The sequence below is a fragment of the Tupaia chinensis genome, unplaced genomic scaffold (genome assembly GCF_000334495.1).
Source record: "Tupaia chinensis unplaced genomic scaffold, TupChi_1.0 Scaffold000477_1, whole genome shotgun sequence".
NCBI classification, from domain to species: domain Eukaryota; kingdom Metazoa; phylum Chordata; class Mammalia; order Scandentia; family Tupaiidae; genus Tupaia; species Tupaia belangeri.
This window is the reverse complement of record NW_006159986.1, coordinates 2503742-2519961: the sequence shown is the minus strand read 5'-3', so window position 1 is coordinate 2519961 and position 16220 is coordinate 2503742. Positions and strand designations below refer to the sequence as shown.

The window sequence follows — 16220 nt, the reverse complement described above, 5'->3', positions numbered from 1 at the left end:
AAACCATAAGAAGAGACAAAGAAGGGCATTACATAGTAAAAAAAAAAAAAAAAAAAAGGGCTAATTCATCAAGAAGATATAATGCTTATAAATATCTATGCACACAACTCAGGAGCAGCCAAATATGTAAAGGAAAGACTGCTAGACCTAAAAGGAGAGATAAACTGTAACACTATAATTGTTGGAGATCTCAGCACCCCATTATCTCCAGTACACAGATCAATGAGACAAAAAATAAGCAAAGAGATTAAAGACCTAAATGATACCATAAGTCAGATGGACTTGGCAGACGTTTATAGAACTTTCCACAAAAACAAAACAAAACAACATACATTTTTCTCAGTCCTGCATGGCACTTTCTCAAAGACTGACCACACGATAGGGCACAAAATCAGCCTTTGCAGAGTCAAGTGTATAGAAACTATATCCAACGTCTTCTCCAACCATTATGGAATCAAATTTTATATCAATGTCAGGAAAAATTCTTGAAAATATACAAATACATGGAAACAAAATAACTTACATCTGAATGACTTAATGATTAGTGAAGAAATTAAGACTGAAATCAAAAGATTCATGGAAACAAATGATAATGAGTGCATGACCTTCCATAAGCTATGAGCCACTGCAAAAGCAGTCATAAGAGGGAAGTTCAAAACAATTAGTGCACATTAGAAACAAATGGAAAGGTGACCTAAGGACAACCTAACATCATGCCTCAGGAAGTTGGAAAAGCAAGAACAAAAATATCCCAAAAAATGCTAGGAGAAGAGAAATAGTAATGATTCAAGCAGAAATAAATGAAATAGAAAATAAACAAACTATACAGAAAATAAATGAAAGCAAAAACTGGTTCTTTGAAAAGATAAACAAGATTGACATACCATTAGCTAGACTAATTAAGAAAAGAGAAAGGAACCAGATAAATCAAATTCACAATGAATCAGGCAACATTACAACAGACATAATAGAAATACAAAACATCATTAGAGGATACCATGAATGACTATACGCCAACAAAAAGGAAAACCTGAATGAGATGGACAAATTCCTGGACACATATAATCTACCAAGATTTACTCAGGAGGACATAGAAAGACCCTTAACAAGCAATGAGATTAAATCAGTAATAAAAACTTCCCAACAAAGAAAAGTTCAGGTCCCAGTGACTTCACTGCTGAATTTTACAAAACATTTGAAGAAGATGTAACCTCCATTCTACTCAAACTGTTTCTAGAGATCCAAAAGTAAGGAACCTTCCAAATTCATTCTATGAAGCCTCCATCACTCTCATTCCCAAAACGGATAAGGATACAAAAAAAAGGGAAAACTACAGACCTATATCTCTGATACATATAGATGCAATAATTCCCATTAAAATACTTCCTAACCATATTCAACAGCATATAAAAAAGATTATTATTTTTTTTCTTTTGCTATAGGGCACGTGCGCTCGCCAGACAGACAGAGAGAGACAGAGAGACAGAAAGCGAGAGATCACCCCCCAGAGGGGCTGGTCACGCCGTAATCCCTTCTCCTCCATTCTCCTCTCAGGATCTTGGGCACGCATGCACATGCGCCCGGTGTGAGTTTTAAGCCACCGGGTCCGGGACGCGAACCATGGTCGACTACGTGGGAGTTCAGCGACATAGCTATTATGCTAACTGCTGGTTCCCTAAAAAAGATTATTCATCACGACCAGGTAGGTTTTATTCCAGGGTGGGTCAACGTACTCAAAAGGAAGTCCAAACCAATGCTATCAGACAAGGGAATGAAATAAAATGCATTTCAATAGGGAATTTTTGAAAGAAGAGTTGAAATTATCTCTGTTTGCTGATGACATGCTTGTATACATTGAAGACCCAATAGCATCCATGAAAAAACTTCTCAGAGTAATAAATGCATATAGTAAAGTGGCAGAATACAAAATTAACTTACAAAAATCTATAGCAATTCTATATACAAACAACAAGCAGACAGAGACAAACTGAAGAAAGTAATCCCATTTACCATAGTCACAAAGAGTATAAGATACCTAGGAATAAAATTAATCAAGGAAGTCAAAGAACTCTAAAAGGAAAATAATGAAAATCTTTTAAAAAATAAATCAAAAGTGACACAAACAAGTGGAAAGATCCCATGTTCCTGGATTGGAAGAATTAATATAATTAAAATGGCAATCCTATCCAAATTAGCTACATATTTAATGCAATCCCTATAAAACTTTAAGAGACATTCTTCACAGATCTAGAAAAGACAATCATATAATTTTTCTGGAATCATAAAAGACCCCGTATTGCCAAAGCAACCTTACACAAAAAGAGTGGAGTGGGTGGCATCTCACTACCTGACTCCAAAATATATTACATAGCTGTGATAATCAAAACAGCATGGTATTGGTACAGAAATAGACATGAGGACCAATGGACAAGAGTAGAGACCCCAGAAATGAACCCCTAAACATACAGCCAATTGATAATTGACAAAGGGTACCTGTCAACCCAGTGGGAAAAGGAAAACCTCTTTAGCAAATAATTGGAAAAACTGGGTATTCACCAGCAGAAAGATGAATCTGAACCCCTATCTGTCACCATTAACAAAAATCAACTCAAAGTGGATCATAGATCTAAACCTAAGACTGTAAACTATAAAACTACTGGTGGAAAACACTGGAGAAACTCTGGGAGACATTGGGGTAGACAAAGACTTCTTAACCAAGACTCCCAAATTACAGACAATAATACCAAAAAAAGACTAAGAAGTTTCTGCACAGCAAAGGACACAGTAATTAGTATGAATCAACAATCCTTGGAATGGGAGAAAAATTTTGTTAACTATGCCTCAGATAAGGGACTGATAATCAGAATACACAGGGAACTCAGGCAACTTACCCAGAAGAAAATTATTAACACATTTAAAAGTTGGGAAAATGAGTTGAATAAATAACTCTCTAAGGAAGACATGCAAACAGCCAAAAAGCACATAAAAAAATACTCAACATCCCTAATCATAAGGGAGATACAGATCAAAACTACAATGAGATACTACCTAACCCCAGTAAGAATGGTGAAGATTAAAAATATATATATAAGTGCTGGAAGGGATGTGGTGAAAGGGGATCTTTCCTACATTGTTGGTGGGAATGTAAATTGGTCTAGCCATTGTGGAGAACAATATGAAGGTTCCTCAAAGACTTTTAAATAGAACTACCATATGATCCAGCAATTCCACTCCTGGGTATCTACCCAAAGGACTAGAGACTGCTCAGTTGGAAAAGTACTTGCACAATATATTTATTGTGGCATTATTCATGATTGCTAAATATGGAGCCAACCCAAATGTCCACAAATAGATGAATGGATTGACAAAGGGTGCACATATACTCCATGGAATACTATTCAGCTATAAAAAACAAGACCCTGGCATTTGATAGAAAGTAGACGAACATGCAAGATTTATTGCTGAGTGAAGCAAGTCAGGCTATGAAAGAGAGACATTGTATATCTCCACTTAACATATACTGACTGTCTACACTCTATGGTAGACACTGAAAGACTGTAGGACATAAAAGAATTGAAAATTGTTATGGACACTGGATACAAAGTGGAAGGAGAGTGGGAGAGGGGAAGAGGGCAGGAAGAGAAATTTGGGGGAAAATGGAGAAGTAAGACATTTGTGGGACATAGATATGATTTGTTGCCTGTTGATGATGCTGTGTATAATATTCTCAACTCATCTGGTCTGTGGCATGCATCATGTTGGGTAAAATCTCTTTATAATCTAAATGATGTATAGCTATTGAATGTATAAATAATAATAAAAATAAATAAAATTTTAAAAGAAATTTATGCACAGTAAAAGACACAATAATTAGTGTGAATTGATGACCCTCCATATGGGAGAATATTTTTTTAAACTATACTCCAGATAAGGGACGATAATCAGAATTCACAGGAGACTCAAGCAGTTTATCTGGAGAAAAATGACTAACCCAATTAAAAGATGGAAAAATCATGTGATAAACAAATCAATAAGGAAAACATACAAACAATCATAAAGTATATGAAAAAATATTCAACATCTTCATCTTTTATCATAAGGGAGATTCAGATCAAAACTACAATGAGATACCACTTAACCCCAGTCAGAATGGTGAAGATTTAAAAAAAAAAAAAAAACAAAAAAAAACAATAGTAAGTGCTGGCAGAGATGTTGTGAAAGGGGAACTCTTCTACACTGCTGGTGACAATGTAAATTGGTCCAGCAACTGTGGAGAACAACATGAAGTTTCCTCAAAGACTTTTGAACAGAACTACCATATGACCCAGGAATTTCACTCCTGGCTATCTACCCAAAGGATAGGAGAATGCTCAGTCGGAAAAGTACTTGCACATCTATGTTTATTGAAGCATTATTCACGATTGCTAAGACAAGGAATAAACCCAAATGTCCACAAACAGATGAATGGATTGACAAAGTGTGGCACGTTTGCATTATCTTTAGAAATTAGGCTGCCACATATACTCCATGGAATACTATTCAGTCATAAAAAATGAGGCCCTGACTTTTGATGGAAATTGGACAAATATGGAAGATTTATTGCTGAGTGAAGTAAGTCAAACTATGATAGAGAAACATAGGTCTCCACTTAACATTTATTAACTGTCCATTCTCTATGGGAGAGACTGAAAAATTGGAGGACATAAAAGCATTGAAAAAGTTATGGACACTGGAGACAGTGTAAAAGGATGGTGGGTTTGGGGAAGAGGGTAAGAAATGAAATTAGGGAGAAAAAATAGAGAGGTAAGATATTTGTGTGACACAAAAATGGCTTATTGCCTGTTGATGATAACGTGTGTAGTATTCTCAACTGGATTGGTTTGAGATATATTTCAGGTTGGTTAATTCTATTTACAAGCTAAATGATGTATATAGTGTTTGAATGTATGAATAATAAAAATAATAAAATTAGTAAAAATAAAAATAAATAAAAAGAATTATTTATTTATTTATATCTATTATTGCTAGTTTTTACAAATTTGCAAGACTAGCAGATGGCATAATGGTTACGTCACTGGACTCCAAAGCAGTCAATCAAGGTTCGAGTCCTGGACCCAGTGACTTAAAATTCACATTGGGCACATGTGCATGAGTGCCAAAAATCCTGTAAGGAGAATGGGGGAGAAGGGTTTGTGGTGTGGCCATCTCCCCTGGGGGTGTGATTTCTCACTTTCCATCTCTCTGTCTCTTTCTGTTTCTCTGAAAAGCACATGCACACTATGGCAAATTTTGCTATAAGGCATAAATGCTTAACAAAGAGTCAAAGAGAGAGAAAGAAGAGTGGTGGGAGTAGGGAGAGTGAGAAAGCAAGCTGCCAGGTCTTGGACTCGAGATGTGGTGGTCCATGTGGGAGTCCAGTGCCTTAACCACCATACCACCTGCTAGCCCCCAAACATATTCTCTATACAAATTTAAGTAGCACAAAAGGATGATCACAGATTGATCACATACTTTTAAATGTATTTGTGTGATGTATATGAATTTATTCACACATACTTATGTGTTTAAGTAAACTGCAGGAAAGAGATGAGAGTTTTTCTGTTCTATTTCAGGGTACCAATAATATGTCTTATGTCCATATTACTGAAAGCGTAATAATTCTTAATGTTGTTTATACAAAACAAATTTTTAAAAATATATTTCTTATCTACATTTAATTTTTGTACATCTTCATGGCATACAGTGCTGTTTTGTCAAAGCATATATGTCGTGTGTGATAATCAAATAAAGACTACCATATGGATCACTTTCAATCTTACATTCTTGTGTCTGTTAAAATGCATTTTTCCTGAATAGCTCAACCTACTCCAGACCATCCACCCACTTCCTATAAGATCTGTGATATCTCTGTGTCAACACCAGTCCTCTCTTTGTGTATGTCTTTGAATCTTACCATTTCTGTCATTGAGTGCAGATATTTAGTAAATACCGAGTAGGGACATACAATGTTTACCTTTCTTAGTCTGGCTTATTTCACTTAGCAAATATTTCTGTACATGAAAAATGCACTGTGCAGGCCTAACCACTGTGTACAGGTGACTCTGTGATACAGAAGCCACCTAGGTAGGTCCCAGATTCAAATCCTAAATAAACCCCAACATTCCAGGCAGGTTGGAAGGCTGAGGAGGAATTGTGGCATGGGAGACCGCAATGAGTGTCTCTGTTTCATGTCTCTCTCAGAAATGAACTTTAAACTTCACTCTAGAAATCTGATAATCAAAAGATATATTAATATGTTCCACTTTGAATGCATATCCTGGAATACATACGTAAAAAAATGGTAGTGTTCTCACTATCTAAAAGCAATGAGTCATTGTTAAGTGCTTCACTAACTAGACTGCAAAATAGATCTGACACAGAGTTCAGAAATTCCTTGGGATCTGGCAATCTTCCTGTATATCCAGATGCCCACATGGCAATCACAGTCATCCTCACTACACATGGGAATCCTACCCTCACATGGTTCTTTTCCTATCATTGTTTTCCCAGCATTTCATCTGATTAGAACTTCTTTGACAACAAAAGATACGTTAGCATTGCAAAAATCATTCTTTACTAATTGCAGGGAACAATGTGCAGATAGGAAGATATGCCACAGCCAAAAACAAAATCTCAGAGAGTTAAGTCATAAGGCTTTTAAAAGCTACCACAGAGGCCTGGGACAAAAGTGATACACATTAAAGAAGAAACGTACGACCATTAACATTGAACACACTGGAGCACACTGAGAAAAAAGGAATGTGCTATTTCCTCTATTTTGGAATATTTAACTAAAAAAGCACAATTATGTAATTAAGTTATTACATTTTCTGGTAGGGAAAATAACAACAAGGAAAGAATAATGTGGTAACAACAAGCCTTCATCGGGGTATATAAGGGGGACATGGGCCAGGAAGACTTCCAAACCAGCAACTTCACTCTCCTGGAAACCCACCCAGAACCTTCATCTCCTGACACCATGGTCAACTCCTGTTGTGGTTCCAGCTGTGGCTCCTGCTGCTGCAGGCCTACCTGCTGCCAGACCACCTGCTGCAGGACCACCTGCTGCCGTCCTTGCTGCCGCCCCTGCTGCTGTGGTTCCAGCTGCTGTGGCACCAGCTGCTGCAGGCCTAGCTGCTGTGGCTCCTGCTGCTGCCGTCCCTCCTGCTGTGGTTGTGGCTCCAGCAACTGTGGCTCCAGTGGTTGTGGCTCCTGCTGCTGTCGCCCCTCCTGCTGCATCTCCAGCTGCTGCCGCCCCTCTTGCTGTGGTTGTGGAGGCTGTGGCTCCAGTGGTTGTGGCTCCTGCTGCTGTCGCCCCTCCTGCTGCATCTCCAGCTGCTGCCGCCCCTCTTGCTGTGGTTGTGGAGGCTGTGGCTCCAGTGGTTGTGGCTCCAACTGCTGCTGCCCTGGCTGCTGCCTGCGTCCAGTCTGTGGCAAAGTGTGCTGCCAAACCTCTTGCTATCGCCCAACCTGTGTCATCTCCACCTGCCCTCGTCCCATGTGCTGCGCCATCCCTTGCTGCTGAAGCTCTACCGTTGATTATACTACCACCTTATCACCTCCTTCCCTAGGGATAAAGACTCCTTCTTTTGAAAATGTGGAAAGTGTAAGAAAATTGATCCCTGACTCCCATGAACAAGCCTTACTATTATCAGTTATGTGTTCATATTATAACCCCTGTCCAAAGCTCCTCTCTTCCCAATTAATTCCTTGAGAATATCCTGATAAATGAACAAATTGTCCCCATGATTCATCCCTCTGTCTTCAGGACATTGAGTTAACATCCTTACAGAGTTTAACAACTAACCCCATAACATGGATGGCCATTGATTTTAACCCTTTTGACACTGAAGTTCAGTAAAGTCTCTTCCACATAGTCCATAAAGACTTTCTTGTATCTTGTTATTTCCATGTACCAAAATAAAACTTGATTCTATGACACTGAAAATTGAATATTATTCTTTTTTATTTATATTACCTTCATTTACTGTATATCATTACCATACAAAATTAATTTTCCCATCCAGAATACACTGAATATTGACCCAATCAATAATATTACCATACCTATGGAAGACTTACTCTTAGGTGAAGCAAGCCAGACTATGAAAGAGAGGCATTATATGTCCTACTTGATATATACTAAGTGTCTGCACTCTATGCCAGAAACTAAAATATTGGACAATCTAAAGGCACAGAGAACAACTGTGGACACCTAAGGCAGTGTGGGAGTGGGATGGGAAATGGCAGAGGGTGAGCAGGAGGGAATCAAGGGGAACAAAAAAAAAAAAAAAAACTAAAACCATTTTGAAACATAAAGTGAATATTATTCTTACTCTTAAAGAAAAAAAGTATTGTTTTGAGGTTCTGGGTAATTGTATTTTGCCTACACTAGTCAATCACATAACACACGATAGTTACTTTCCAACTGAAGTTAAATGACATTGTCACTGCCTAGTTTTCTCTAGAGAGTTGTTTTAGTCTTAGGCAAATGTACTAATTATTTTGTACACTTTAGAAAAATAAAGATGAAAATGAAGTCATGGAGCCCTCTTGAATACAATAGTAGAGAAAAAGATTTATGAAGACTGAATACAAGTTATAATTTTTTAAAATACCAGCTGTTAGAGGTTTTTGTTTTGTTTTGTTTTGCCAATACAGCAGCCTATAGATGTTTAGTAAACTGTATTTTCCACTCAGAGTCATGTGCGATAAATCTTTTCTCTCCATGTACAATGAATCTTTTCATTCTGACCAGCAGTGCTTTTGTGGGGAGTTCACCCCGCCTATAAGGAAGGTAAAATAGGGCTAGGCAGGGACTGTAATGGAGACTACAATTTTTTCATCCGAGTTCATGCCCTCTTTTTGAGGCAAACCATTAGAGAGCCATAATCCACTCCCCAACTAGGTATGCTTCTCTGTAATTAATCATCTCATCTTCAGAACAACCTGTGTGGTCAGCTAAGATTTCCATTCATAATGTCTCTCAGGTTGCTATCTCCAACTGGGATCTAATCCTGCTTCCTTCCACAAGACTTAGTCCTAAAGTACACCTCAGTAGATCTCCTGCATGCTCATCTCCATTTCAGGGATCCTCTCCTGTCTCAAAAATCAATTAAAAATTCCATGATAGTTAATTGGAGAGCTGAAATTATATCCTGAAATCTTTGGTTATGCTGTGGAAATAGATTTTATAAACATAGTAACAGAAAACATATTTGATGAAATCTATTGAGAAAATCCTGAATTTCATATTCATCACACTTATATTTTCTAAAGATTTTTTAATCCCTTGAACACAAATACATACCCTTTTAAAATTTAAGCAACACAAAATAATATGATGTTTCTCTTCATTAGTATTTGCCAATCATATTCATGACCATGGTACAAATGTGATACAACTTTATTAAATGCATTTGTATGGCATGTATGTATTTTTAACACGTTTGTGTCTTATTCAGACACTTCCAGGAAAGAGATGAGAGTTTTCTGTTCTATTCCTAGAGTACTTAAACAACAGAATGTCCTGGAAACACTTTACTGAATGCTTAGTAACTGTCTATGTTGTTTACATGTAACAAATGATTCAGTAGGTCAAAACTCCATTGTGCAGGCCCAGTGACAGTGTGCAAGTAGGTGGCCATATGACACTGGATCACCCCCAGTTCAGTTCTTGAGTTAGCCCTAACACTTTAAGCTGGAAGGAAGACTAAGGAGAGATTGTGGTATGGTGAGAACCTATTGTGTGCTTTCGTTTTCTATCTCCTTTGCTCAGAAAATATATAAGGGGCAACAGATGGTGTGGTAGTTAAGGTGCTGGACTCCCACATGGTTGAATGTGGTTCAATTCCTAAACCTGGTGGCTTGCTTTCTCCCTTTCCATCTCTTTCTATCTTTCTGTCACTCTCTAGTCAAATAAAAAAAAATAAGTAAAATTAAATAAAATAATTGGGACCAGCAGTTGGTGCAATGGCTATGTCACTGGACTCCAATGTAGTCAACTGCAGTTCGAGTTCTGGACCTGGTGACTTAAGATCATGCCAGGCATGTGTACATGTGTGCCCAAGGTCCCGAGAGGAGAGTGGAGGAGAAGGGATTGCGGCGTGGACATCCCCCCTGGGAGGGGTGATTTCTCGCTTTCTATCTCTCTATTTTGCTGGCAAGTGCATGCACCCTATAGCAAAAATCTCTGCAAAATAAATAAATAAATAAATAAAATAATTATTTTTTAAAAAACAGAAAATGCATATACTTTTAAAAGTCCACTATGCAAATAAGACATTCAAGAACTACAGAGCTACACCAATCCTTTCCACTTTTAATACCTATCCTGTGCTACACACATCATGTGCTATAGGGCACATGCACTCAGCATAGAGACAAAGAGAGAACGCGAGACAGAAAGCGAGAAATCGCTTCCTGGAGGAATGACCATGCCACAATCCCTTCTCCTCCATTCTCCTCTTGGGATCTTGGACATCCATGCATACCCAGCCAGTGTGCATTTTAAACCACCAGGTCCAGGACTCAAACCATGGTTGACTATGTGGGAGTTCAGTGCCATAACCATTATGCCATCTGCTAGTCCTCAAAAATATGTTTTTAGGGTCAGTCAAGCGCCATGACACAGGAGAGACAATCTGAACTGATAGGTCTGGATCACCAGAGTGCCCCAGCTGTGAGAAGCATTAATGGGAACATCCACAGTAGGGTAGGTAAAACTTTCACAATGAAATCTGAAGCCAAGGATGGAGAGGAGGAGAGTCTACAAATTGCTTTAAAGAAATTGAGAAGGATGCATCAGGATCCATAACACCTCTGTCTGTTGGTAGAAACCACAGGTGACACAACATCAGTCAGATCAGGAGCAGGTGATACCAAACCTAAAGCTTTAGGTACACCTAAAGTCAGTTGGCATGGATCTACAAGGAAATGGTCACAAAGAACAGAGAGAACCCAGCATTGCCGATGTTCCAAGTCTCCTGTCCTTCATCCTCCAAAGTTTACACACTGCAATACAATAGCAGCCAGCTCAAGCACAAATGCAACACTGACTCCCCTGATGATATCAGTGAGCTGGGAATTTCAAACCCTAAAGAGTTCACTGCAGGAGAAAGTTCTTCTCTCAATACTAGTCATACAGGTATGGTCATCAAGCCTTTGGGAACTTCGGTTCCAAGGTTCCCATCAGAGAGTAAAAATGAAGACTCCTCAGATAACACCCAAGTCTCCCAAGCAAGTCTAAGGCCAATGATCTCTCTCACTTTCTATCTGTTTCCTAGTTAAATCAGGGCAAAGCATGTGTGTGTGTGTGTGTGTGTGTGTGTGTGTCTGTGTGTAGGCAAGGAGCATCAGTACAAGAGATGGAAAAATATTGGAAGTGTATTCCTTTTCAGGCTTGCAAAATGTACTCCCTCACACATCCAGCCCCAGAATGAAGATCCACACTTGAGGACTCCTCTCAGTTGCTGCACACCAGAACTCTGGCTGGCTCTTCCTGCTCCTGTTCTGAGCAAGCTCAAGTCTGTGTGGATGATGTAACCACTGAAGACCTTATATTCCAAGGGAGATGTTGCATATGGCAGAAATGATGTACATTTGACAGCAAGAAGCTGCTTCATAGGCCCTAAATCAATGAAGGCTTGTTAAAGAGACTCAGTTAATGGCAGACCTTAGGGCCACTTTGTGTGAGAAGATATCTCTTTCTGCCCACTGTGCTTGCAATAAAAACTCCCCTGACATCTCAGTTAATCTTCATTCTTTAAACTTACTTTCTGAGTTCTTGCAAACCCATCAGGGCAAGCAGATCAAAGAAAAAGCCCTCTCATTTAGAAATCTTCCCGGGGATGAAAAAAAACCAAAAACACATAATTAGTTGAGACTGACAATGATGGTAAAAGGCTTTGTAAAACTGCATTTTTCAGATCTTTTTAAGATTTTCTAGCCAAGAAAAATAAACTCTGGGTTTATAATTGGACTGAACATTTGTCATGCTGTCATTGCCAGTCCAGAATATTACTAGGTTGTCAGGAAAGTCATGACATAATTTTCTATGTTTTTCTATGTAAAAATGCATCATGACTTTCCTGACAACCCAATAGAAGTTGTAAGACTGGTTTAAACCATCTCTGATTTAACACAAAGTTTATTGTGTGTTTAAAGATGTCTTCTGCTATTGTTAAGCCAGATTTAAGGTCTAGATTCAACTTGAATAAACTAGATGGCCTGCCCTGGAAAAAAAAAATATGTATGTTTTCACAATGTGAGAGCAATGTGTCATTGCTAAGTGCTTCAGTTTAAGACTGTGAAATAAGATCTGTCACAGACTTTAGAAATTCCTTGGGATGTAGCTATCTCCCTACATGTCCAGATGTCCACAGAGCAATACAGTCATCCTCATTAGACACGAGACATCTTCTCCTCAAATGGTTCTTTTCCTTTTGTTCTTTTCCAGTGTTTCATCTGATTAGAATACTCTTGGACAACAAAAGAAATACTAACATATTGAAAAAAATTCTCCACAATTTGCAGGGAGCAATGTACAGATAGGAGGGAATATCACAGTAAAAAGCAAAATCTCAGGGTGTCTGGTCATGAGGCTTTTATGACACCACATAGACCAGGGACAAAAGTGACACCCATTGGGGTCAGAAGGTGGCACAGAGTGTCGGGTGCTGGATCCCAAATGGCTGTTTATGTGGTGCAAGCTCCAGACCATGTGACTTGAAAATCACATTGGGTACATGTGCTGGTATGCCCAAAATCCCGAGAGGAAACTGGAGAAGGGACTGTGTTGTGGTTATTTCCCCTGGGGGAGATGTCTCACTTTCTTTTCTCTCTCTGGTAAGTGCATGTGCCTTATAGCAAAATTTTTTTAAAAAAATCTTGGGTATGGGGTGCTGCTATATAACAGGGCTGTTTGCAAGATTCATGGAAAAATCATGAATTTGAAAAATGTTTTGAACCAAAATAAACTTTACTATAATTCCATTTTTTCCACAAACTTTTAAAAGTGTCCTTGTAAAATGATCATATTCCTACAAATTTTATAGTTTAAAATTTATTGGATCATCTTTCATATAGAGATATTTAAAAGACAATAGTTTCAGTACACACATTACAGCAAAGTCATGCCTAGGCATAATTTGGAAATATTAAATAATCTTAAGATGAATTGGCTCTGCATTAGCCATCATTAATTGAATGTGTGTGTGTGTGTGTCTGTGTGTAGGCAAGGAGCATCAGTACAAGAGATGGAAAAATATTGGAAGTGTATTCCTTTTCAGGCTTGCAAAATGTACTCCCTCACACATCCAGCCCCAGAATGAAGATCCACACTTGAGGACTCCTCTCAGTTGCTGCACACCAGAACTCTGGCTGGCTCTTCCTGCTCCTGTTCTGAGCAAGCTCAAGTCTGTGTGGATGATGTAACCACTGAAGACCTTATATTCCAAGGGAGATGTTGCATATGGCAGAAATGATGTACATTTGACAGCAAGAAGCTGCTTCATAGGCCCTAAATCAATGAAGGCTTGTTAAAGAGACTCAGTTAATGGCAGACCTTAGGGCCACTTTGTGTGAGAAGATATCTCTTTCTGCCCACTGTGCTTGCAATAAAAACTCCCCTGACATCTCAGTTAATCTTCATTCTTTAAACTTACTTTCTGAGTTCTTGCAAACCCATCAGGGCAAGCAGATCAAAGAAAAAGCCCTCTCATTTAGAAATCTTCCCGGGGATGAAAAAAAACCAAAAACACATAATTAGTTGAGACTGACAATGATGGTAAAAGGCTTTGTAAAACTGCATTTTTCAGATCTTTTTAAGATTTTCTAGCCAAGAAAAATAAACTCTGGGTTTATAATTGGACTGAACATTTGTCATGCTGTCATTGCCAGTCCAGAATATTACTAGGTTGTCAGGAAAGTCATGACATAATTTTCTATGTTTTTCTATGTAAAAATGCATCATGACTTTCCTGACAACCCAATAGAAGTTGTAAGACTGGTTTAAACCATCTCTGATTTAACACAAAGTTTATTGTGTGTTTAAAGATGTCTTCTGCTATTGTTAAGCCAGATTTAAGGTCTAGATTCAACTTGAATAAACTAGATGGCCTGCCCTGGAAAAAAAAAATATGTATGTTTTCACAATGTGAGAGCAATGTGTCATTGCTAAGTGCTTCAGTTTAAGACTGTGAAATAAGATCTGTCACAGACTTTAGAAATTCCTTGGGATGTAGCTATCTCCCTACATGTCCAGATGTCCACAGAGCAATACAGTCATCCTCATTAGACACGAGACATCTTCTCCTCAAATGGTTCTTTTCCTTTTGTTCTTTTCCAGTGTTTCATCTGATTAGAATACTCTTGGACAACAAAAGAAATACTAACATATTGAAAAAAATTCTCCACAATTTGCAGGGAGCAATGTACAGATAGGAGGGAATATCACAGTAAAAAGCAAAATCTCAGGGTGTCTGGTCATGAGGCTTTTATGACACCACATAGACCAGGGACAAAAGTGACACCCATTAAAGAAGAAATATACCATTGGACTCACAGGAGCACACCTAGAAAAGATGCTATTTTCTCTGTTTTGGAGTATTTAACTGAAACACACGATTATGTAATTAAGTGTTAAGTTTTCTAGTAGAGTAAATAACAACAAGAAAAGAATACTATGATGACAGCAGGCCTTCATCAGGTTATAAAAGGGTGATGTGGGCCAGGATGACTTTCAAACCAAGAACTTCACTCTCCTAAAACCCACCCAGAACCTCCATTTCCTGACACCATGGTCAACTCCTGCTGTGGTTCCAGCTGTGGCTCCTGTTGCTGCAGGCCCAGCTGCTGTGTGTCCAGCTGTTGCCGTCCTTGCTGCTGTGGTTCCAGCTGCTGTGGATCCAGTTGCTGCAGGCCCAGCTGCTGTGGTTCCAGTTGCTGCCGCCCTTGCTGCTGTGGCTCCAGCTGCTGTTGCCCCACCTGCTGCCAGACCACCTGCTGCAAGACCAACTGCTGCCGTCCGTGCTGCCACCCCTGCTGCTGTGATTCCAGCTGCTGTGGCTCCAGTTGCTGCAGGCCTAGCTGCTGTGGTTCCTACTAATGTAGACCTATTGCACCCCTAGTACTGCAACCCCTCCTGCTATGGTAGCAGAGACTGTGGCTCCAGCTGCTTCGACCCTGACTGCTGCCTGCATTAGTCTGTGGCAAAGTCTCCTAACCACACCATTTGCTATCGTCCAACCTGTGGCATCTCCACCTGCCCTCATCCCATGTGCTGTACCACTCCTTGCTGCTAAAGCTCTGCTTTGATCACACCAGCCCCTATTGCCTCCTTCCCTAGAGAGGAAGACCTTCCTCTTTAAAAATGTGGTGTGTACAAGGGAATTATCTGATTCCCATAAACAATCCTCACTCCTATCAATTATGTGTCTGCATCATTACCCCTGTCCAAACTCCCTTTCTTCCAAATGAATTCATTAGGAAAATCCTAAAAAGTTAACAAGTTGTTCCCATGATTCATCCCTCTGTCTTCAGGACATCATTATCATCCTTAAGGAATTTAAAGATTGCCTCCATTACATGAAGGGCTACAAATTTCAACCCTCTGACACTGAAGTCCAATCAAGTCTCCGTCACACAATCCTTGAAACAATTTCCTTGTACTTTGTTATTTCCATGTACCAAAATAAAACTTAATTCTACCATCACTTAAAATTGAATATGATTGTTACTCCTTTTATTTTAAAGAAGTGTTTTTGTTTGGGTTTTGAGTAATTGTATTTGACCTACACCTTTCAGGCATACGGCACACATTACTCAACTGTCCAACAGAAGTCAAATGACATCGGGAACCAGCAGTTAGCGTAATGGCTATGTCGCTGGACTCCCACGTAGTCGACCGCAGTTCGCGTCCCGGACCCGGTGGCTTAAAACTCACGCTGGGCGTGTGTGCGTGCGTGCCCAAGATCCCGAGAGGAGAATGGAGGAGAAGGAATTGCAGCGTGGCCATCCCCCTGGGGGGTGATTTCTCGCTTTCTGTCTCTGTGTCTCTCTCTGTCTGGCGAGTGCACGCGCCCTGTAGCGAAAATCTCTCAAAAAAAAAAGAAAAAGTAGTCAAATGACATTATCAATGCCTAGTTTTCTCCAGAAAATTGTTTTTGTCTTAGGCAAATCAA

At 39.2% G+C, this 16220-nt stretch overlaps 1 protein-coding gene and 2 pseudogenes across 1 annotated transcript; all 3 read left to right on the top strand.

Moving 5' to 3' along the window:
* The first annotated feature begins 7018 nt into the window (after positions 1–7018).
* Positions 7019–7564, top strand: LOC102472588 (keratin-associated protein 4-6-like). The gene has a single exon (XM_006156038.1). It carries the CDS (start codon positions 7019–7021, stop codon positions 7562–7564), a length of 546 nt encoding a protein of 181 aa, XP_006156100.1.
* Positions 7565–10771: 3207 nt separating this feature from the next.
* On the top strand, positions 10772–13534 carry LOC102472157 (oxidative stress-responsive serine-rich protein 1 pseudogene; annotated as a pseudogene).
* Positions 13535–14836: 1302 nt separating this feature from the next.
* On the top strand, positions 14837–15341 carry LOC106735660 (keratin-associated protein 4-3-like; annotated as a pseudogene).
* Positions 15342–16220: the final 879 nt, after the last annotated feature.